Source organism: Heterocephalus glaber, unplaced genomic scaffold (assembly GCF_053883595.1).
Source record: "Heterocephalus glaber isolate CG9 unplaced genomic scaffold, H.glaber_assembly_v1.0 deba00000546, whole genome shotgun sequence".
NCBI lineage: Eukaryota > Metazoa > Chordata > Mammalia > Rodentia > Bathyergidae > Heterocephalus > Heterocephalus glaber.
The window spans coordinates 4,987,503-5,010,242 of record NW_028258147.1 but is presented as its reverse complement, the minus strand read 5'-3'; the positions used below and the strand labels follow the sequence as shown (position 1 = coordinate 5,010,242).

The window sequence follows — 22,740 nt, the reverse complement described above, 5'->3', positions numbered from 1 at the left end:
ACCTTTTCTGTTAATTTAACCTTCTCTGACCAATTTATATCAAAAAGTGCATATATTCATCACAAGCACAGTTTAACTGTAATACTTTAATTTTTACAGTAGCTTGTCAGATACTACATCACATTTTAGAGATTAGGAAACCAGTGGTTAAGTGGTTGGTGGTTACAGAGCTTTGGTAGTAGGGCCAGGGTTGTAGCTGAGAGCTACTTGATGTTAATGTCTTTTAAAACATTTCAGAATATGTTTTTCTGTATCTGAATCCATTATTCTTTTCATTCTGCTTGAAAAGTCCTCTTTTCTGTTCCCCATTCTGCCTACCAGAACACAAACTTGTAATGTATAGGACAAATACCATGTCACCATAAACCTGTCCTGAGTCTCCTCAACCAGACATGCTCTCTTCCACTTTTGAACTGCTATGGTACTTTTAACCTTTCGTATGGCACTTAGTCCATCATGTGTTACAGTGATTTATGGACCCATTTTATATTCTTGACAAGATTGAAAATGCAGGGCAGTGACTTTATCATCATCATCATCATCATCATCATCATGTTTTTCTTTTTAAAAATTCTTTAAAGTGCTTTGCCAGTTCAGATCAGTACTCAAAAAATATTGACAGATACTGGTCTAAGTGCTGGGAGAAATGGACAGCCAGTGTAGTCTGCGCTTTTCTAAGAAAAAATACAGGGAAAGGGTTGCTCCTCTAAGATTCCACTGCCCCAGGATGTACATGAATTGTTATTTCTTATGGGCATTAGAGTGAATTTTGAGTAAACTAGTCTGCTATCCCACTGTAAAGATTAATGCTTTTGTTTTACTCTTTTCTACTTCCTTTTCTCTATAGTTCTCTCCAATTTTTACCCTACGTTTCCAAGGCCTGTGGTATTACATTAAATAATACTTTTGCTGGTCTTTATTTCTAGATAATAATTTATTTTTTGATTAAATGATTCAATGATTTAATTAAAATTTTTGCTATACATTTTCATTCAGGTATGTCAAAAGGTCCTCCCCGCAAAAAACCCCCCAAAAACCAGTTTTCATCCAATTCATTTAATTTTACTATTAAACTTCAACTTGGACCACAAAACTTTCATGGACAAGAATGACATCTTGGCTTAATTCCATTGGGATGCTTACTCTGTGCCAGATTTTATTTTGCTCAACTATCAAAGAGGCTGTTGTGGAAATGTGGGTTTTCTTTGCTGTGAGAATTTATGCATACAAAAAGACCTGCTTTCAGAAAGAACATTGAGAACCCAGAGCCCAAGAGAAAAGGTTATTAAAGTTAATGAACCAGAGTAACCTTATCTGAAAGGTGCCCAGAAACACTATAAAACAAAAGGGTCAATTGCGATTGCTATTTTAGTTATATGCCCCGTCCTTCTCCAGGGTTCAGAATTTAATTGCCTTTGTAGTGAGGGCTTGACAAATAATTTTTAATTCAGATGAGACTTCTTTAATTTTTCCCCCCATAAAACTATGAGTGTCTGGGCATCACTGTGTGCAATTTGTGAAACAGAATGTTACTAAACTAATGATAATGGACTGTTTTATGGTTCTGAAATTTGACATTTTTAGTAGTTTAAAATAATTGCCATTATTTTACATTTATACAGTGCCAAAAATGCTTTAGGTACTGAATTAGACCCAGAATCAGATAAAATAATGCCATTTTTATTGTATTTGTGGTACTTAGAAACTAAAAATTATTTTATATTTTAGTGCATTTTTTTTTTTTTGGTACTGGGGATCAAACTTGGGACCTTGCGCTTGGGAGGCAGGCGCCAGAACCACTGAACTAAATCCCGGGTCCTCTCTGTGCATGTTTTGAAGATAGAAAGATTGTTCATGCCTGACAGGCTTCAGAATGTTTCCATGTAACTCAGAGCTGACGACACTCAGAGTTTTGTAAATGAGAAAATAAGACCCAAGGAGGTTAAGTATTCTGGACTTGATCGCCCAGTTAGTGCTAGAACTCAGTCCTGCTTCAGTGGACTTTTCTTATCCAGAGAGCAGAGAAGCATTGTTTGGATTTCTCCAGGTTATCTAGGGATAGTTTGGGCATTTCACTTGGAAAATTTAGAGTTTGAAATTATATGAAAATATGACAAAAATTCTTAGAAGACAATTCAACTCCATACCAGAAGTGTGAATTACTTTATGATTAAGATATGTAACTTCAACTTGCAATGAATTTTAACCATTGTTTTTGTTATTGTATTAGAGAGAAACCACTTTTGAGGTGACTTTTTCAGAAATGGCTAGATGTTCTTATGTTATACTTCTATACTTCGTAGTCTTTTAGGGTTTCTAGTTTTTACAGTCTGAGTAGCAAATTCCATAGACCTTTAATGGATGAAAAGTGGCTGTGTTTTTACAAAGCTGGTAAATGTAAGCTTTTTATAGCCGGGGACAGAAACTCCTAAACTGGCTTCACATCAGATTCGTATGGAGTACTTTGAAAATTCAGATTATCTCTTTACCCACTGAAGAACAGTGGAATCAGAATGTTAAGGGAACATGGCTTAGAGATCATGTTTTTAAATAAATCTCTCAAAATAGTGATCTGTAGCAGACCCATCTATTCATGTTTAGGGAATACTAGGCTGGTATACATTTTGAAAGTTAAAATGTAAAAATCCCATTTTAAAATGTGTTGAGATGTACATTTTAAAATGATCTCTGAAACAACTGGCTAAGACTGTTATGCTTAATGTTTTTTCTTTAAACTTATTTTTTCTGATTTTAGAGACTGTTTATTTGTTTGGTGGCTGGGATGGAACACAGGATCTTGCTGACTTCTGGGCATACAGTGTGAAGGAGAACCAGTGGACATGTATCTCTAGAGACACTGAAAAAGAGGCAAGTTCCAAGACTTTTCACGTACCTATATTATATTAGGGGCATGGGTGTACATTTATTTTTATGCATGATTAATTTCTTCTCTGTCAGCTGTGATAGGAAGAGATTTGTGATAAGCAAGGTTAGTTTAAGTACTCCTTGATTTCAGCTTCTATACCTAGTTTGTCAACTACTGATATACAAACAAGTCTGTTTTATAATGATAAATAGAAATGGGTATTTTTATGTTAATATTTAAACTAATTTAGCCCAGTAATGTAACTATATAACTATATATTGTCTTACACCCCTGTCACTTCTACTCTTGTTTTTGGCATTCATTTTATTTTTATTTCCTCTGAAAAAACATGCTTTTGATGTTCTAACCTCTTACCGTCTCACAGTTTGACTCCTCACTGGTTCACTATCTATGCATGTCTTGCATAACTGCATTTCAGTTGACTATGGGTCACATACATGGTAATGGGTCCTGTAAGATTACATTGCCTGGTGCTATTATAGCCATAAATATATTCAGTGACGTTCACACAGTGAGGAGGTTGCATAACAATGCATTTTCTATATTTTATTTTAAAATTAAAATTATACATATGCATTTGTATGTCTACATATAGAGTCTGCCAAAAAAAATTATACACACTTCAGTTTGCCATACTAATAAATGTCTGGAAATAAATGGCTACCACTCTTGTAATTGTAGAGAACAAAGGTAACTTGTATTAATCTCATGATGTCTCAGTAAATTTAGTATTATTTATACAAGTTTTTCTTTTCCTGATGTATACCTGTTTTTGATGGATTCTGTATATGTAAAGTATTTTCATACTGCGTAAGATGACTTGGGTTTATGGCTTTGAATTAAATAAGTGTGGTTATATACTGGGATAAAGTGAGTATTAATTCCTTTTTTTCCCAGAAATTGTATAGAACTTTTAGATTACTTACTTTATCCAAAGTGTTTCAGATTATGAATCGAAAAATAACCTATTCAAAAAGGAAAAAAGGTGAAAGTGAAGCGGAAAAGACCTAATTTAAACCCCTCTAGTTTTCATTTAGGAAAGTCATTTCAAAAGGTCTAGTGCTGTGTCTTTAATCCTAAGAAACTGGGTTCTTGCTTACTCATTATAATCTAAGGATTAATCATTTGGGTGATTTTTATTTTTCAAAAAGACCTTGAAATTTTTATTTTTTTTTCTTAACCTTGGGAAAAGTATGTAAAAATGGCATGCCTTTGTCAGTATTGAAGTACCATTTTCTGAAGTGATTATTTCTGACCTTAACATAAAGACTTATCTTTAAATACTTAACATCTCTTCTCAACTATCTTAAATCAGTTTGGTCATTTCTGTAATAATTTTGGCAATAAGCCTAGGATTCATCTTTAAAATTCTCTCTCAGTCAGGCCCAGTGGCACAGGCCTATAGTCCAAGCACCCTGGGGAGGCTGAGGCAGGAGAATTTTAAGTTCTAGCCCAGCCTAGGCAATTTAGCAGCTTAGTGAGACCCAGTCTCAAAATAAAAAATAGGCTGGGGATACAGCCCAGTGTGTACTACCAAAAAAATTCTCTCTGTTCTTCATTGAATGTGTCTGATTTATGTGAAAGTTCCACCAGCATTCAATATTGTGCTTCAAGCATTCTTTCCTCTCTACTCCTTTTTGGGCTGATTCTAAATTTATGGTTTCTTAAACTTTTGGTCACTGTTGTTGATCCCTACATCTGTTTTCCATTCATAAACAAAGTTTTTAAAAAACGGATTTGGTCATGTGACACCTAGACCTAAACCCTGTGGTTATCTTCTGTCTTGGTTTCAGTTACTTACTACATTTCATCTGTTTCTTCATAAGCTCTCACAGAACTTTAGTGGCAAATAGCAATAAGCGTTTATTGCTCCTGACTCTACAGGTTGACTGGGCCAATCTTTTGGTGTAGGCTGGGTGCACTCACTTGTCTGGGAGTCAGCTGTCTGTCGGCTAGTTTAAGGTGGCTTCAGCTGGGACTGTTTGGCTCTGTTCTATGTAGTTACCTTCTGTAGGCTAGCTGGGACTTGTTCTCATGGTTGGATCAGAGATGCAAGAAGGGTGAAGTACACATGAACAGTCTATCAAATTTGTTCTTGTCTCAGCAAAAAATCATGTAAGCAAGCCAGGGTTAGCATGTGGTGGGAGGCACCGTTAAAAGGTATATAGACACAGGGAGATGTGACTAACCGTGGTAACAGTTTATCTCCCTTCCTTTTACTTAGAGTAAATCTTTAAATTTCTCATCAAGGTTTGGTGTTCATCTATTTTTCCAGCCTTATGTCCTGACTTCATGTGCTTACTAACTGGAGTTACTAGAATTATTAAACTTTCTAACCTGTATCACTTGGTAGTGTTCTTTTCCATGATTGGGATTAATAGAGATCTTCCTCCTAGCTTTTACCTAGTGAAAACCCATTGATTATTTGAAACTCATTTCTACTGAGAATCCTTTCTTACCCTCCCTAAGCAGAATTTAAAACTTACTATGATCTGGCTATTTCACCCCTTTTAATTCTTGAATATGACATGATGTTTAGTTTGTATTCCTGTTTGTCTATCTAGATTCTGAATAAAGGCCTGAATCATATTCTATAAAATTTATGTATTTTAAGGATAAGATACATGTGCCTACTCCTTAGTGATTGGAGTAAGTAGACAGTAAGTAGGGCAAGCTACATGGAGAGTTCGTGGTGGAGAAAAGCAAGGAAATGAGAAATACTACAAAATTCAGGAGAGTGACTGCTTTGAGGTAGAAAGTTTGCAGGGAATTTTAAAGGTAACGTAGATATTCTAAGGCTGTATTATAAGTAGATACCTGTTCTGGTATTTTTTATATCATATACATGATATAGTTAATATTCAGAATACACTTAGTTATTTTAAAACTAGTGCTGAAAAATATAATTGTTTTGATGGGAAGATTTGGTTATTTTGAAGTTATCTAGTAAAATAGTGTGACTCAGTGCTGCAACTCATCTTTATTATAGTTTATTACTATCTTCATATAGACACCTAAAAACCTTTGTTGATCTGTGAATTGAATGGTAATGTATGGGTGTGGCTTAAATGCTCATTTTTTTATAAAATTGAGCGATTACTGTTTTGCATATCTAATTTTGTATACCAATGAGTACAAGTTATTGTTTGATGCTACTGTAGGGCATGTATTTTAAAAGTGTAACACAATTAAAAAGCAAAATTAATCATTTTAACTTAGTTAAATATGCATCATAAAATATTTAGGAGACTGAAAAATAATAGCTTAATTATTAATGAGAAAATTGTTTTAAATGTTTATGTAGATATGCAAGTAAATTTTTATAGATTGGAAACAAATATATTGTTCTTACAAGTGGTTAATAAACTGATTTTTATTAGTTCCAATCCAATTTCTTCAGTATTCTTTTTTAAAGGCAACTATAGAAATTTGGTATTTTGTCATGTGGTTATAAGCTATGATTGTTAATAAAAATAAAATTTATAGCAAGAGATATCTTGGAAAAGGCTGGATTATAGCTTTTCATTAAAGGATATTTTTTTTTAAATCATAGCTCTTACATTTTTTAAGTATTTCTGACTTCATTCATGAATTATGGACTAGATAGGAATTAGATATAGTTCTTCTTACTGGATTTTAGTTATAGTTGTGCATCTCTAACTTTATGGTCTCAGGATCCCTATATATGTTTAGGCAGAAAACCATTGGTATTCTCAGTTTATTTGGGTTATATCTATTGAAAACTACTGTATTAGAAATGAAAAGAATTTTAAAATTTCCTCATCACACATAACATTTGACACAAATAACATTTGACAAATAACACAAATAACATTTGTTGACACAAATAACATTTTTGTTAAGAATAGCTATTTAGGGTGAGGGTTATGTTTTCTCCTTTATATTATTAATGTGGTAAATTACCCTCATAGATATCAGATATAAAAGCAACTTTGCATTCATAAGATAAACCCCTTTTGTTATGAGATGTTCTTTTCATATATGATATTGCTACATTCTGTTTGGCATTATTTTGTTAAAGGTTAATTTTCTATCTGTGTTCATAAGAAATACTTGTCACCTATAAATTATTTGTTTCCTTCCCCTTCTCCTCCTCCTTCTTCATCTCTTCTTCCTTCTTTGTAATATTGTCATTTAACTTCAGTGCTATGTTGTCTTCATAAAATTAAGTTAGGAATAAAATAGACTACAGATTTTTTTAAATGGGATTTTTCTTCTTCCTCTTTTCTGAAACATTTTGTCTAAAACTAAAATAATTTCATATTATTTGATGAAATTTGTCAATATTAGATTAGGCCTGGAGATCTATTTATGGGAAGATTTTAAACTCTGAATTCAATTTTTCACTAGATATAAAGACATTACATTTTTTTCTTTCATCTCTAGTCATTTTGCTGTTATATTTTTTTCAAGGAATATGTCTTTTATCTACATTGTCAACTTCTACCTGGTTTTCATAATAAACCTTTATTTTCTTTTTAATTTTTAGAGAGTCTGTAGTGCTACTTTTGCTTTTGTTTCTGATAAAGGCAATTTATATTTTCTTACTCTTTATAAAAAGTTAAGTCTTGCTTAGAATGCTGTCAATATTCCTAAGAACCAACTTGTTAATTTTCTGCTTTTAAATGCTTCATATCATATTAATTTCTATTATCGTTATTTTCCTTTTTCTTCTTGCTTAGCATATAATTTGCTCATCATTTTAATTCTACTAATTTACCTGAAGCACAAAGAGAGTAATACTCTTTGTACTGTTACTATCCTATTAAAATTTCAAACTTTATACCCTAGGAAATATGGTATAGATTTATTATATATTATTCCATGTTTGTAAGTTGTTTTTTGCAGTGCTAGGGATTGAACCCAAAGTCTTATGCATGTGAGGCAAGTGTTCTACCACTGAGCTGCATGCCTAGCCCTCCATCTTTGTTTTTGAATTTTTTAATCATGGAAGAAATTCTTTCTTAAATAAAAATTTCACCTTATCTGCTGAAATCTTGACAAAAATCTTTAAAAATAAGTTTTAAAAGTGTGAGTACAAAAATATAGAATCAAAGCAACTTAGTATTGGATTAATGATACTAATTGTCAAGCTGTTGTTCTTGTCTTATATTCCTTAGTTTGATCAATACTGTTACATTATTCTGCTTATACTATTGCTTTTTTGTTATATCTTACTCTAAGAACCTATAATAGTTTTTGTTTTTTGCTTTTTGTTTTTCCTGTAATAGTTTATTGCCTACAGTTTAGATACAGTCTCTGGCAGTTATTCACCAGACTTCCTAATTCCACTTTATACTTCAGTTCTGTTAGTTCTTCAGCAGAAAATTTCCCTTTTAGTCATAGTCACATACACTGTATTAACAAGTGTATTTTTGGTTTTGTTTCTCTTCTGGAAAAAATTATCTGAAATAGTGAGAAGAGCAGAGTTTTTAGCTCCGGTTACACTAGGGCTTAGATTTGCTATTTTAGTTTTGTGACTGTGGACAAATTATATAGATGCTGAAATAGTGATAATGTTTCCTTATAGCATTGTTTAAGTATTAAATACATACAAAGTGATAATATAAACAAAATTTAGAAAATACTAAGCCTTAATTCATTAGTTTTATTTCCTTTCTACTTTTTATCTCCTCAAACCCTGCCCAATTAAAGCTCTCCCCCCATGAACTCTTCTAGCTATAGTACAGTTTTTTAACCTTTTGTTGAGTCTGTTATACAAGTGATCTCAACTCTCTCTCTCCCTCTGTCTCTCTCTGTTTCTGTCTCTCTTTCTCTGGTAATACACTATTCTTAATACTCCTACTTACTTAATATAGTTGTGTTATTTGGTCACGAGAGTCAGTTTTATGTAATATAAATGATGGCTAAGTCAATGACTTGGATTCCCCTGCTTCTATCATTAGCTTATTGGCTTTCTTGATGAGACTTTCCTTTCTGGGCGTATGTTTCCTCATCATTAAAAAGGGAGAATTAAACTGAGATTTCATTAAAGGTTATTCCAAGTTTGAAATTTACACGTTCTAAATATTTTTGAAGTACCTGTTTTGTGCTGTATTCTGGTGAGAAATATAAAAATAATTTTAAAGGACAAATATAGATTGTCAGGTAGTTGCAATGAGAACTGTGTTCATAGATGACCAAAATACCATGCAGCATATGATAGAAACCATACAGGTGTTAACAGACAAGTGCTGGAGGGTATGAAATAGTTTCTTATCTTTCCTGGTGGATATTAAGCAACTGAAGAGTAAGATTTGAGTCTTCTACTGCTTCTTTTCCTTTCTTTTGGAGATTTAAATCTAGTATTCGATTCACATTAATTGACTTCTTACATTCCTGGGCAAAAAGAGGACATTTAATTTTATTTTGTTCTTTTGCCCCATCCTGTTTTTCTCTCTTCAGAATGGCCCAAGTGCCAGATCATGTCATAAAATGTGCATTGATATTCAACGGAGGCAAATCTACACATTGGGACGTTATTTGGATTCCTCTGTGAGGAACAGCAAATCTCTGAAAAGTGATTTCTACCGTTATGACATTGACACAAACATATGGATGTTACTAAGTGAAGATACTGCTGCTGATGGAGGACCGAAATTGGTGTTTGACCATCAGGTTTGATATACAGTTAAATACATGGTGGAATTAGTGTTCAGTAATTCTTGCTTATAGGGTTTATTATATTATGCAGAGTTGTCTACAAGTGACTCTACCACAAATACCTATGACATCATTAAAAATTTTTTTCACTAGATATGTTATTCTTTAATTTTTTTCTCTTGAATAGTGCAGATGTCAGAACATAAGCTCTAAGATCTCAGAATAGAATTGTTAATTTATAAAATCTTTATTACCCTAGAGGGTAAGAGCCGGGGGTTTAGCTCAGTGGTCCCGAGTTTGATCCCTGGTACCAAAAAAAAAAAAAGAGTAGATGGAATAATATTAGGAAAAACAAATTTAGTTTTATGGTAAATATTCATGAATCCTAACAGTAACAACTTGCCATTTTAATTTTCCTTTTTAATTTTTATTTTGTGGAAGAAATTTAAAATAATGAGTATGAGAATTTGAAATCTCAAGCTTTTTTCCAATTAATGTAAAATGTATTTACTTTAATTTACAATCAGAAACTTGTTATGAACCTAGATTAGGTAATTTAAACTCAGCACCAAAAGATCATATAATGGTATTTGTAGACAAGTAGACTGTACATAGTAATATTGTAAGTCATTTTAATACTAATATGCAGATAGCTGTCACCATCATCATCACTATCAGTATCATTATCATGATTATTTGTCTTTGAATACTTCCTACCAGTTCACGGTATGTCAAATAAAATAGTAATCACTTTGGATTTTATAGGCAAAGTTTTACTCGGGTCACCCATTTCTAACATTATTTTTGGAGTACAGGAGAGGAAAAAAAAAGACTTTTTAAAAGATTTCTAATATTGCATTGATGATAGCATTATCTTGTACTTGGGAAATGGGAGATGGCAATAGAATTATGTCAAAAATTCAGTTCAGGTCTAAAATCATATGTAGGGGTTAAAGCTCAAGTCATTATTGTGTCTTTACAGTTTTTTTTTTTTTTTTTTTGGTACCAGGGATGGAACTCGGGACCTTGGGGTCTGGAAGGCAGGCGCTGGAACCACTGAGCTAAATCCCTGGCCCTCTTTTCAGATTTTTTAATTCTTTGCTTTAAAACTATCCTGTTACCATGTTTATATTAATATATAATTATTATAAGATAATGGTAAGGAAAAGAGGCATGACTTATGCTCATCAAGTCAGTGGTGGGTGGAAAATCAAAAACATTAGTCTTCAAAGTACTCCCCAGATTGAACTTGGAACTGCTATCAGCTCATTTATATAACTGAGCTCTGCCATGCTATACACATGCTTGCTGACATCTTCAGTGTTCGTGTAGGAAATAAGAACTCCAAGAATTCAGGCTGGTTCTGATCTTTTAAAAACAGAACATCAGCAGATAACATTGTTAGGGAAAAATTTATTCTCTTGATCCCAAATTGTTATATATTTCTTTCACAAAAGATGCTGATGTCTTTGTTTATAGGTTGAAAAAGTATTCTTAGGGATAGTCTCACTATATCGCACATACAGAGTTCTTGTGTGTAGCCTTTTTCTCTTTTGACTCTTATAAAATAGGATGTCCCTTGGAAGTTGAGTTGGTTAAATAATGCTTGATTTTCACCTGATTAGATGGTACTACAGAACACTGGGAGCAAAGAATCCAAGATTTTAGTGCAGCTTCAGCTAACAACTACCTCGGTGTTGCTCAGAAAGTTACATAATCTTTATAGCCTCTTGTTTTACATTTTATTTCATGCAAATAGAGCTATAAGTTATAACTTAACAACTTGTGGTGTTCAAGGCACTCCAAAAAATTATTTGTGGTATTCATGATACTTTAGGATTTAGCACTTTATGTTGGAACTTGAGAAGAACTTGTTAACACTAGAGGCATGAAGACACGTTTAAAGGGTATTTCTTCATTTAGAACTTTAACATTAAAACTATCCCAAATATCACACATGGCAACATGGAAAACTTGAGAATTAAGCTGCTATTATCTTCTCTAGAAAACTGTCCTTTAAGTATAAACACCATGAGGAAATTACTAGAAAATGGAATATGAGCTAGTGAAGAAGGAGCAGGAAAAAAATTCAAAGGATTGAAGATCTCAGCTCATTGGCATTATTGCTGGGCCAAATTGGGTTATTAGCAGGCTGAACATACACTTTTACTATCCTCCTTCTCAACATCGTCTGAAATGACAAAAGAATACATTAGTAATAGTGTTGAAAAGCAGTAGACTCAGAGAATTTCAGAAATTCATGAGAATTTTTTCTGAAAGGTAGAAAGCAGATAGGATCAGATCCAACTAGAAGAAACCCGAGACTAGAGTCACAGCAAAGGCTGAGAAATGACTTGAGTCTCAAAGTGTATATAGTTGGGATAAATATTAAATGGTCAGTTGGTGACTAAATACAGGGCATTCTCCACTGTAGCACTTAGCAGTGATAATTGTCTACAGGTAAAATGTGAAGTGAGGTTGTTGTGGCTGGAAAGATAGAACCAAAAGGCACTGGAAAGCTGCTGTAGAACCTTTGTAGCATCCTATCTCTTGTCTTTCTGTCCAGATCTTCAAACAGGTTACAGTATATGCAGTAGGCATATGAACAAATGTATCTATCAGTCAGTATTTACTAGAGAAACATGTAGCACAAGATATACAGGGCCGGGGATTTACCTCAGTGGTTTCGCCGCCTGCTGCACAAGCACAAGGACCCAAGTTCAATCCCCGGTACAAAAAAAACCCCAAGATATGCAAATAGATATGAATTTACAAGATTTGCTTACAGTGGCCACCCAAAGTCTGATGAGGAAGAGTCCAGAGGGTCTGTCTTCACACTGGATACCAAAGGATTTAGTCGAAGGTCTGGAGCTCACTGTGAGTCGGTATCAGGATGCTGATGGGTCTGCAGTGAAAGGCTGAAGAGTCTACACCAGAAGACTGAAGGACCTGCCCCAGAAGCCAAAGAGTCTGTGCTGGAAGGCAGGAGATGCCATCCAAGGTGAAGACGAGAGCTCCTAAGGAACAGAAGCAGATCCGTGCTTCCTCATTTCCCCTTTATACCATCCAGGCAAGCAGCTGCCCTAGGATGGGTCTTCCAGCTCCTAGGGTATGGAATTGCTGAGCTGATTTAGTTAAGCTCCTCTTAACCAAATTCTCAATTGAACACAATCAACCATAACAAATACGAATTTTCAGATACAAAGATTAGACAGAAAAATAAATCCAATTATTTGAAAGTAATGAATTAAAGAAAAATAACTAGAAGAATAAATTGAAGAAAATGTTATTTTAAGTAGTTCTGAAGAATATTGCATCCATGAAAAAGAAATAATCTAAAAATTATAAAAATCCAACAGTGAAATAGAAATTTCATGAATTGATTAAATATGTCTATGGCATATGTCTAAATTAGTAAATTAATGAGCTAAAATTATGAGAGAAAACATAAGACTCAAAGAAGAGGCCTTGAAGTTCCAATATCTACCTCATAGGAGTTCCAGAATAGAGGTAAAAAATATTCAAGGAAAAATGAAGACTATTACTAGAGCTGAAAAAGATGCAATTTTCAGACTGAAAAGAATTACCAACTGCAAATCAGAATGAAAGAAGGAAAAAAGCCTTCCTATCTAGAGAGTTCTGTAATGAAATTTCAGAACCAAGGATTAAGAGAAACTTACAGACAACCACAGAGAAAAAACTGGTTACCTTTGTAGGTAAGTGTTAATCTGATTGGGAGAAGGAAAGGTGGTAGATTGGACAACAGTGGATACATAGAAGGCTTTAGCAAAACCTCAAATTTTTAAGAAGAAAATTATTTTGAACCCAGCCTAAATCTTGCCAATCTTGTATTCCTGAGATAGGATAAAATACAGTCACTTTCAGATTTAAAAGAATTTTTTTTCCAGAAAAACAAATTATTACCTGCTTTTTACTGGGTTTTTAGAAATTAAACTTTACTTTAGAAATTACTTTTACTTTAGAAAGTCAGTTGAGAGAAATAATGAGTAGTGTTCCTGCTTTTGGCTCAAAAGACTTCTCAAAATCTTTGATGGAAGATATCACACAGAGTTGGTTATTAGCTTTTCTGAAACATTTTTCGGAGATCAAAACTTTAAAACAAATTTGAAAACCAAGTAGAGAGAAAAAATGAAGAGCAGACCATGCTGATGAATACCATAATGTTTCCTAGAGTGATTTAAATTTGTCATTTGATAATTGACTCTCTTGATACTATATATCTTATCAAGAGAAACCATATATCTTATCAAGGTAAGTAATTGAAGGAATAAAATTATTTCTGTTTTGTTTCCTGTTTGTCAAGATATAGGAAAGAATTACCATGCTAATACAGTGTTACTCATGTTACTTCTTTCTTGAAATGGTTTGGACTGGTGTGCTAGCAAGAGCTACCATGATAAAGATGTTTATATAACAAATGAGAATAAGTAATTAAGCTTAAATATCTCCAAAAGGAAAGAAGATACTTCCTTTCTAGCCATATGAAGTAGAACCATAGATACTGGTCATTAGAATGAATTGTGAATTTGTGAAAATGGAAATAGATTCACTTCATATAGACCTGTCAGGATTTTCTGCATGCTCACCAGGTATTTGGAGAGATTTAAACCTTAAGTACTTAAGACAGGATAGTCCAACCCAGCTTCAGTGATTCCCTAAAGAGAGGTACAGTAGCTGAATGGAGCGGAGCCATGCTGGGTTATCTTCAGCAATGTATGGGTTGTTTTTAATGATATGGTCCTTTAAGATTAAAGATTTGAACACCACCTGTGGAATGCCAGGGACATGAAAACTTTGATATCTTAGTTTTCCAGCCATATTCACCATGATTTCACCCTGAAGGAAGAAATAAATTTTTATCTTAATTTGTAGAAGTATTTTAAAAACCTATGAAATACCAAAGGAGGTACAGATTGTTTGGGTGGTAAAGATTAGGAGATTCAAGAATCTTTTATAATACTTTTTAAAAACAACTTCTAAAATTATTAAAAACAACTTTTTGGGCTGGGGATTTAGCTCAGTGGTTTCGCCGCCTGCCTTGCAAGCGCAAGGACCCGAGTTCAATCCCCGGTACCAAAAAAACAAACAAAAAACTTTTTATTAAAAATACAATAATAGACAAATGGATGTAATTTCATGGGAAGAGAGATTTGAACATATACAGCCAGTATTTGTGTTTTAGCAGAAAAGTAGGTTAATGTTTTATATATTCTTTAAATATAAATGTTATTTGTGTTTAACATCTAATTTCCTCTTAGATTTACTTATTCTTTGAAAAAGAATTTGAGTTTTACTGCCTCGTAACAGATGGCTGTTTTATCACATTTTTATGAAAAGTGGTAATTTCCTTGAGTTGAAAGTATGGAAGAATCAGGCTTTTAAATGTGAATTGCATAGCTTAATTCAAGGAAAGTATTGGATTAAAGGAGACCAAATTTTCACACTAGAGAAGTCAGTCTGGAAACCGTTGCACATGTCTTTGTTTTTCTGTTTTGTAACATCATAATTTGAAGAGAATTGTAAAATAATCCCAAAAGTGAATTTAGCTGCGTCACTCTTATTTGCATACCTGCTTTCCTATTAAGTAGAGAAATAATAGAATGCTTGTCTAGAACAGTAAAAAGGATGTTTTCATAAGAAGAATGAAAAGCTTGTCATTGCTATATATGATCAGTATTGACTCTTAAATATATTTCAATACATTGTATATCTTTGGTAATTTTGGTAAAAAAATTATGCAGTTTCAAGAAAGCAGAAAGTTCTTTAACCCAACATGTTTCAATCTCCCTGGGATAAGTGGAAATCTGAAAGAGTATTTAGAAATCTATCCTGAATCTGTGCCAGGGAGTAAACTGTATTACAGTATATTTTTGTGATAATGGGCGATTGATATTTAGTGTCATAAATGACAAAGTTCAGGTTTTTTTGAGAATTTAATACATTGGTTTCATTTGTCACACATGGCAGAAGCAAACTAAAAGTATTTAATTTGTTGCTTTGTCTGATAGATGTGTATGGATTCAGAAAAACATATGATCTACACCTTTGGTGGTAGAATTTTGACATGTAATGGCAGCGTGGATGACAGCAGAGCCAGTGAACCACAATTCAGTGGGTTGTTTGCTTTCAATTGTCAATGTCAAACCTGGAAACTTCTTCGAGAGGACTCCTGTAATGCTGGGCCTGAGGATATCCAATCTCGGATAGGACACTGCATGTTATTCCACTCAGTAAGAATATTTTGTGCATTGCATTATGTTATTTCGTTATGTATATCTTTATAGGGAAAAGAATGTTGAAATGGAAATCTTCAGCAACAAATCAAAGCTTTTCATTAGAAATAAATGATTAGTATAGCAATGACAGAGAAAAAGAAAACTTCTTTAAACAGTGAACCATTTGCTGAGTTTGAGGCTTTTCCCATCAGTAGTTATCACCTGAATTCTAACTTAGATAATTTTATGATTAACTTTACTGCCTTCCTAGATAGCGTAGCTATTTCTCTTTCTTACAGCTTACAGTTAGAACAGTTTATCTGTTGTTTTTCCCTCCATTAAGTACAGAGAATTAAGAAATGATTTCATAGAATAAAGAATTAAAATTTATCAGTATATATACTTTTCTTTAATCCTTTTTAATGGTTTAATGAAATCTTGATGTCGGGCCGGGGATTTAGCTCAGTGGTTCCAGTGCCTGCCTCGCAAGCACAAGGTCCCGAGTTCGATCTCCGGTACCAAAAAAACCCAAAAAACAAACTTGATGTTTTGTGTGAGCATACAGCTTTAAAACAATATCATGGAATATTTTATATGTGTACTTTAATCTTACCATTATCAGACCCAACCAAAAGCAAATATTTTATTATTGTTTAATATTCAATCTTCATTGTTTTTAATATACTGAAAAATATCTTTTTCTGTTTGGTTTGTTCAAGTCAGGATCCAAAGGTAGTTCTATGAATTGCATTTGATTGTTATGTCTCTTAAATTTTTTAATAATAATATTGTTCCTTCCTCCCTCACCACCACATACCACTTATTTGTTTTTTTAAAAAGTCATTTGTGTTCTAGAATCTCTCAGTGTTCTCAATTTGGCTGCTTTTATCTTCATAGTGTGATTTACTATGGTCTGTTTTCATATTTTCTAAAACCTAGCAGTTATATCCAGAGGCTTGATTTTGGATTTACTCTCCTTTTGAGGGAAAACCAAGAAGGAATGTGCAAGAATACTTCCTAAACATTCTGACTGTGATATATAGAATCATTTAACGTCTAGTTGTCATACATTTGATGATGTTAAAGAGTTCAGATGTTATCAGCCCTGATGGATTAATTATAAAATTTCTTACAATCTTTTATCTAATAGTTTTAGCAGTCTTTGAATTTAATATTCATTGTCTAGATTCTCAGTAGTGATTTTTCTAGTGATGTAGTTTCTTACACATTTATTAACTGTGATTATATTATTTCTTCCCCCCAAATAAAACCACACATTAAAAAAAAGAAACACCTCGCTATTTGGTTACTCTGAAACGTAAACTATACAGAATAGGCAATGTAAATGTCTGGCTCTTTGCTTTTATTGATTTTCATGTTTATGAGTTAAGGCTCCAAAGCTAACCAATTGATATTTTTATTAAAAAGTATAATTATGAACACATGAATTTTTATGCATTTAATAGTTTTAAATCCAATGCTGTCATTATTTTTTTATCCTCAATTTTTTCTCTGCCTTTGGCCAGTAGGAGCCCTGCTCTTATATACAAATATCTTTCTTAGTAAGAGAAAAACTAAATCATGATAAATACAAATTTTTAAAATTTATGACTTTGACTTTGTATTTGTGGATCTTTTGTGGTTAGAACCTTACTTTATACAATAGTATTTTATCACTTGCTCTATCTGTAATAGTTTGTAAAACAACAAAGCTAACTACAAAAGTCACAGAATATAATAAGATTGATTTCTGATTATTTTTCTGTTTAGGATTTAGCCCATTATGAATAGATAGTCAAAAAACTGAATTAAAAATCACTGTAGATATGCCTTATGGTCATGTTTCTGGGTGGTCATATCTTTATATTTTTCAAATTTGAGATTTATTTAAAATTAGTTTTGTTTTCTAATTAAAAGCATATATTTGGTTTTTAATGTCAAAATCTTAAGTCGAGATAATTTTGGAGATACCTGGTTATTATCCTTGTTTTCTGGACAGGGATTAAAAGGAGCTCTGTGCCTTCCCCTTCCTTATCTTTCATTGGATTTTGGTTTATCTTTTTGCTTTTTAAAAAAGAAGGAAATATACTCCCCCCACACACACACACGTAATATTTTTTATTTTTCTTACACAAATGCAGCAACCTTTATACATTATTCTGTACCTTGCTTTTGTACTTTAACAAGATATCCTGGATATCACGTGTTAACAGTACATAAAGAGCTTCCTCCTTCCTCTTTATTCTAGCATAGTACTCCATTGCATGAGGTCTGTCAGGAAAGTACTTTTGTAAAGGTTTAAATTTTAAAAGGGTCATTCTAAATTCTTTGTGGAAGTTATGACTTTCTTCTTTGTCCTTCTCTTTCAGAAAAATCGTTGCCTATATGTATTTGGAGGCCAGAGATCAAAAACCTATTTGAATGATTTCTTTAGTTATGATGTGGACTCTGATCATGTAGACATAATATCAGATGGCACCAAGAAAGACTCTGGGATGGGTAAGAGGATTTAGTGATTTCTTCTCTCATGTCTTAATTACTTTAGATAGAAAACCTATTTTCTTTTCTTCATGATCATTCTTCACCCTTTCTCTTGTTTCTTTAATTGAAATAATTCTAAGAGAAATAAAACTCACCAGTTACATATATCTGTTTAAAAATATGTGAATTATTAGTATTTCTTCAAAGACAATATGTAGCTATCTACAGGAATTGCTTGTATGTGTGCTTATTGTGGGAAGCAATATCTTACAAACTATATTATTCTCTATTTGTTATTTATTTCCACCTTCTGTTTTCACCATTGTGACCTATGAATTAGGTAGGCACCAGCATAGTAGGATATATCTCTTTGTTCTAAGGGAGGGCATGATATGATGGGTAATTGGCCTTATAAGTTTACATGCTTATTTCTCTTTAAAATCAAGAACAAGATAAGAATGTCCATTATTATTGCTCCTCTTCAGCATGGTCCTTGAAACATTGACTAGAGCAATCAGGCAAGACAAAGAAAGAAAAGGAATATATTTTTTTTTTGGAACCGGGGATCGAACTCGGGTCCTTGCGCTTGCACAGCAGGTGGCAAAACCACTGAGCTAAATCCCCGGACCTTAGAAAAGGGATATATATGTATAGGAAAGAACAAAGTCAAAATATCATTATTTCTAGATAACATGATCTTCTATTTATAAGACCCCAAAAACTTCTACCGAAATCATCTTAGAATTAATAACTAAATTCAGAAATGTAGAGGGATGTAAAATAAACACACAAAAATGAATAAAATTCCTGTACACTAATAACTAACTCACTGAGAAAAGAATATATCCCATCAAGCATGACACTGTGTCCAGCAGACCCATCCTTTACTTTTCTACTGTAAATTTGTACTTTAGCGTAATAGTAGCCAGCTGTACATCTCAGTACCTTTCCCTGAGGGATACAGCAATCTATGTGTTTACCCATTTGGTATGACAAACAGCAAGGTATGTGCATGTGTGCGAAAGTGGCAAAAATGGATTTTTTACTCACATTGTGCTCCATCTAACTGGTTTTGTGTATGTTTACCTGAGTGTCTCAGAGGGTCCAAGAGCCCCACACCACTCTAGGATTTGTTTTAAAAAAGTTTTCTTTTGATATTTCAAGTAGAAGTAGCCCAATTAGTACTGTGGCACATGGAAAACCAGATTTGCAAGTTTTGGAGAAGGTCAAAAGTGAATTATCAGATAACTCAAGCATGGATGATGAAGATGATCCATTATGGTAAAATACATGTTTTCATAACAAAAGAGTAGTGTGGATGTATGATGATAATGATGATGACTTTGACATTGATCATGTGAGCCAAAGTTCTGTGGCAGTAAAATGGAGCAAGAATCAACTGATACAGACACAGAGATTGCAGACCTCTTTGATTCAGATGACAAAGAAAACAACAATGTGAGTACATATTTGACTAGTAGAAATGTTGTGAAATGGCCACACAACCAAATGAAAGGATCCAATGTACTGGACAGAATACCAGCACTGCCCTTCAGTGTTGGAAATTGTAGCAGACAAAATGCTGCAAGATGCTGTGACATACACGGGCTGAAATGCAAGTAAAACATTTTGTATACACGGATAGCCATATTCAAAAATGTATTTATTATGACCCCTCACTAGCTGAAAAGCATTCATAGGTCTGTACTTAGCAGGTATTTCTCATGGTAATTGTGGGAATATAAAAGACTTATGGAAAAGTGATGGATAAAATATGGCATAAAAATTTATGCCCTTGTAAGATGCAAAGACGTATTATGCTTTCAGTTTAGACATTTATCCTGAAACTCAGCCATCAGGTCCTTATTCATATAGTAATAAACCAAATGATATTGTGAAGAGACTTCTTGTTCCCATCACCCAAACTAATCAGAAAGTGATATTCAACATTTGGTTTACCAGTTTCCAGTTGATGTTACATTTGCTAACAGAGCACAAGTTGACCAGCGCAGGAACTGTACACAGGAACAAAGCAGAAATTCCAAATGAAATGTTCCAATTTCAAAACAGAGAATTGTATAGTACAATCTTTGGATTTCAGAGAGATTTACATTGGCCTGGTATATGACAAGAAAAACAAACTGGTACTCCTGATATCAACATTGCACCATGATGGAAATATTGATAGGGAAACCTCAACAAAACAGAAGCCTGAGATGGAAACATTCTACAACAAAACCAAAGGTCGAGTAGATGTTGTTGATGAGTTATTCAGCAACTGTGATGTCACTTGGAACACAAAGCATTGGCCAATGGTTGTGTTTTGCTCAATCCTAAATGTATGTGGCATAGTTTGATAGTTTACAAAGAAAATAAGAAGTGCAAAGTATCATGGAGAAATTTTCTCAGTGGATTGGGGCTGGAACTCATAAGAGATCATTTACAACAGAGGAAAAAGAAAATGTTTCTTCTCAGGGAACTATGCAAAAAAATTGAGGAACACACTGGTGAGCTGACATGTGAACAGACAGGCACAACATCACAAAGACCTATCAGGACAACAGGAAATCAAAAAGATGTCAAATGTGCCCTACAACAAAGGATGGGAAAACAAAATATACATGGTATCAATTAAGTGATACTTGTGTGTGGAGCATGCAGTTGGCATATGTGAAGACTGCCATGGCTGTGACAGTTGACAAAAAGATTATTTCTGTGGTAAACTTTTGTTTGTGTTTATATTATAGTTCACATAGGTTTTTATTTCTGATGTTACCTTTTAGGTTTTGTGAGCAAGAAAACAGCTGATATGAAAATATTGGTGCCTATTCTAAGCACTCATTACATATCTGATATTTTATTTTATTGATACTTTATTTCCTTGCTAAGTACATGTTGTACAATATAATAGGAAGCTCCTGACAAAATGGAAAGAGAAGAGAAGTGACAAGAATGGCTTGCCAGTAGGAAAAGAAAGCTAAGCACACGTGCTGTCAGTGTGAGACGTGTGCATGGAACATGCAGTTGTCATGTGTGAAGGCTGCCTTGAGTGTGACAGTTGAAGCAAAGCTTATTTTTGTTGTAGAGTTCTATTGGTATTTTCATTGTACTTCATATAGAAATTCATTTCTGATGTTATCTTTTAGGTTTGTAAGCAACTACACAGCTGATGAGAAAATGTTGATGTCTCTTCTATAGTCATTTTTTTTGGTACCGGGGATTGAACTCGGTACCTTGTGCTTGTGAGGCAGGTGGCAGAACCACTGAGCTAAATCCCCGGCCCTGATGTCTCTTCTAAATGCACAATACACACTAAGAATTTAATATTTTATTTTATTGGTATTTTCTGTTCCTATTAACTACACATTGTATAATATAATAAGAAACTCCTGACAAAACAGCAGTGAGATGTCAAGTATGTCCTACAAAAGGACCAGGAAAACAAAACACATGTGCTGTCAGTGTAAGTGATATCTATATATGGAATGTGTTGTCACATGCGCAGACTCCTTAGGTATGATAATAAAAGTAAAGATCATTTTTTTTTTTGTAAAGTGCTATTGGCATTTTCATTGTAGTACATATAAGAATTTATTTATGTTGTTCTTTTTTAGACTTTTTTTTTTTGGTAGTGGGGGTTGAACTCAGGACCTTGCTCTTGCAAGGCAGGTATGATGCCACTGAGCTAAATCCCCAGCCCCTTTTTTAGACTTTGTACACCAAAAAACAGTTCATGTTGAAAATTTTGATGTTTTTTTAATAAACAATAAATATTAAAAATGTAATACTTTTTTGTGATTTTTTTTCTTGTTACATACTTATTGTTTAGTATAATAAACCATAAAATTAAAATTAATAATTTATCAGTAGAAATATTCTAAAGAATAAACATGGGTCTGTCAGAATTAGGTGCCTTTATGGAGAATTAGTGTTAATGCTCCGCAGGTTAGTGCAGTCCCAATCAAAATACCAAAAGCATTTCTTACAGATGTAGAAAAAAAATCCTAAAGTCATATGAAATCAGAAAAAACTCAGAATACCAAAAGCAGTCCTGGGTAACAAAAGCAAAGGAGGAGATATCACAATCCCAGATTTAAAGTTATACTACAAAGCTATTGTGATTAAAACAGCATGGTTCCTGCACAAAAACAGGTGTGTAGATCAATGGAACAGAATAGAGGAAGCAGAGACAACCCCAGATACATTCAACTATTTGATCTTTGACAAAGGGATAAAAGACATACACTGAAGGTAAGATAGCCTTTTTAATAAATGGTGCTGGGAAAATTGGATATCCACGTACAGAAGATTGAGTCTGTACTCATATATCTTACCATGTACTAAACTATCAAAATGAATTAAAAATCTAAATGTTAAAACATTAAATAAGATTAAATAAGGAAAACTCTTGAAGATATAGGAATAGGCAAGGACTTTCTGAACAGATAGAACCCCAGTGGTACAAGCAATAATACCAAGAATCAGCAAATAGGATCATATCAAATTTAAAAG

General features: G+C 33.3%; 1 protein-coding gene across 4 annotated transcripts in view; it reads left to right on the top strand.

The window, feature by feature from the left end:
• Mkln1 (muskelin 1) overlaps positions 1-22,740 on the top strand; it is a 175,005-nt gene that overhangs the window by 95,677 nt on the left and 56,588 nt on the right. For all 4 annotated transcript variants that reach the window (XM_087204420.1, XM_087204419.1, XM_013076486.3 and 1 more), the window contains 4 exons: positions 2,756-2,868; positions 9,314-9,526; positions 15,541-15,762; positions 18,117-18,246. In XM_087204420.1, coding sequence (XP_087060546.1) covers positions 2,756-2,868; positions 9,314-9,526; positions 15,541-15,762; positions 18,117-18,246 — 678 coding nt within the window. The remainder of the gene's footprint in view (positions 1-2,755; positions 2,869-9,313; positions 9,527-15,540; positions 15,763-18,116; positions 18,247-22,740) is intronic.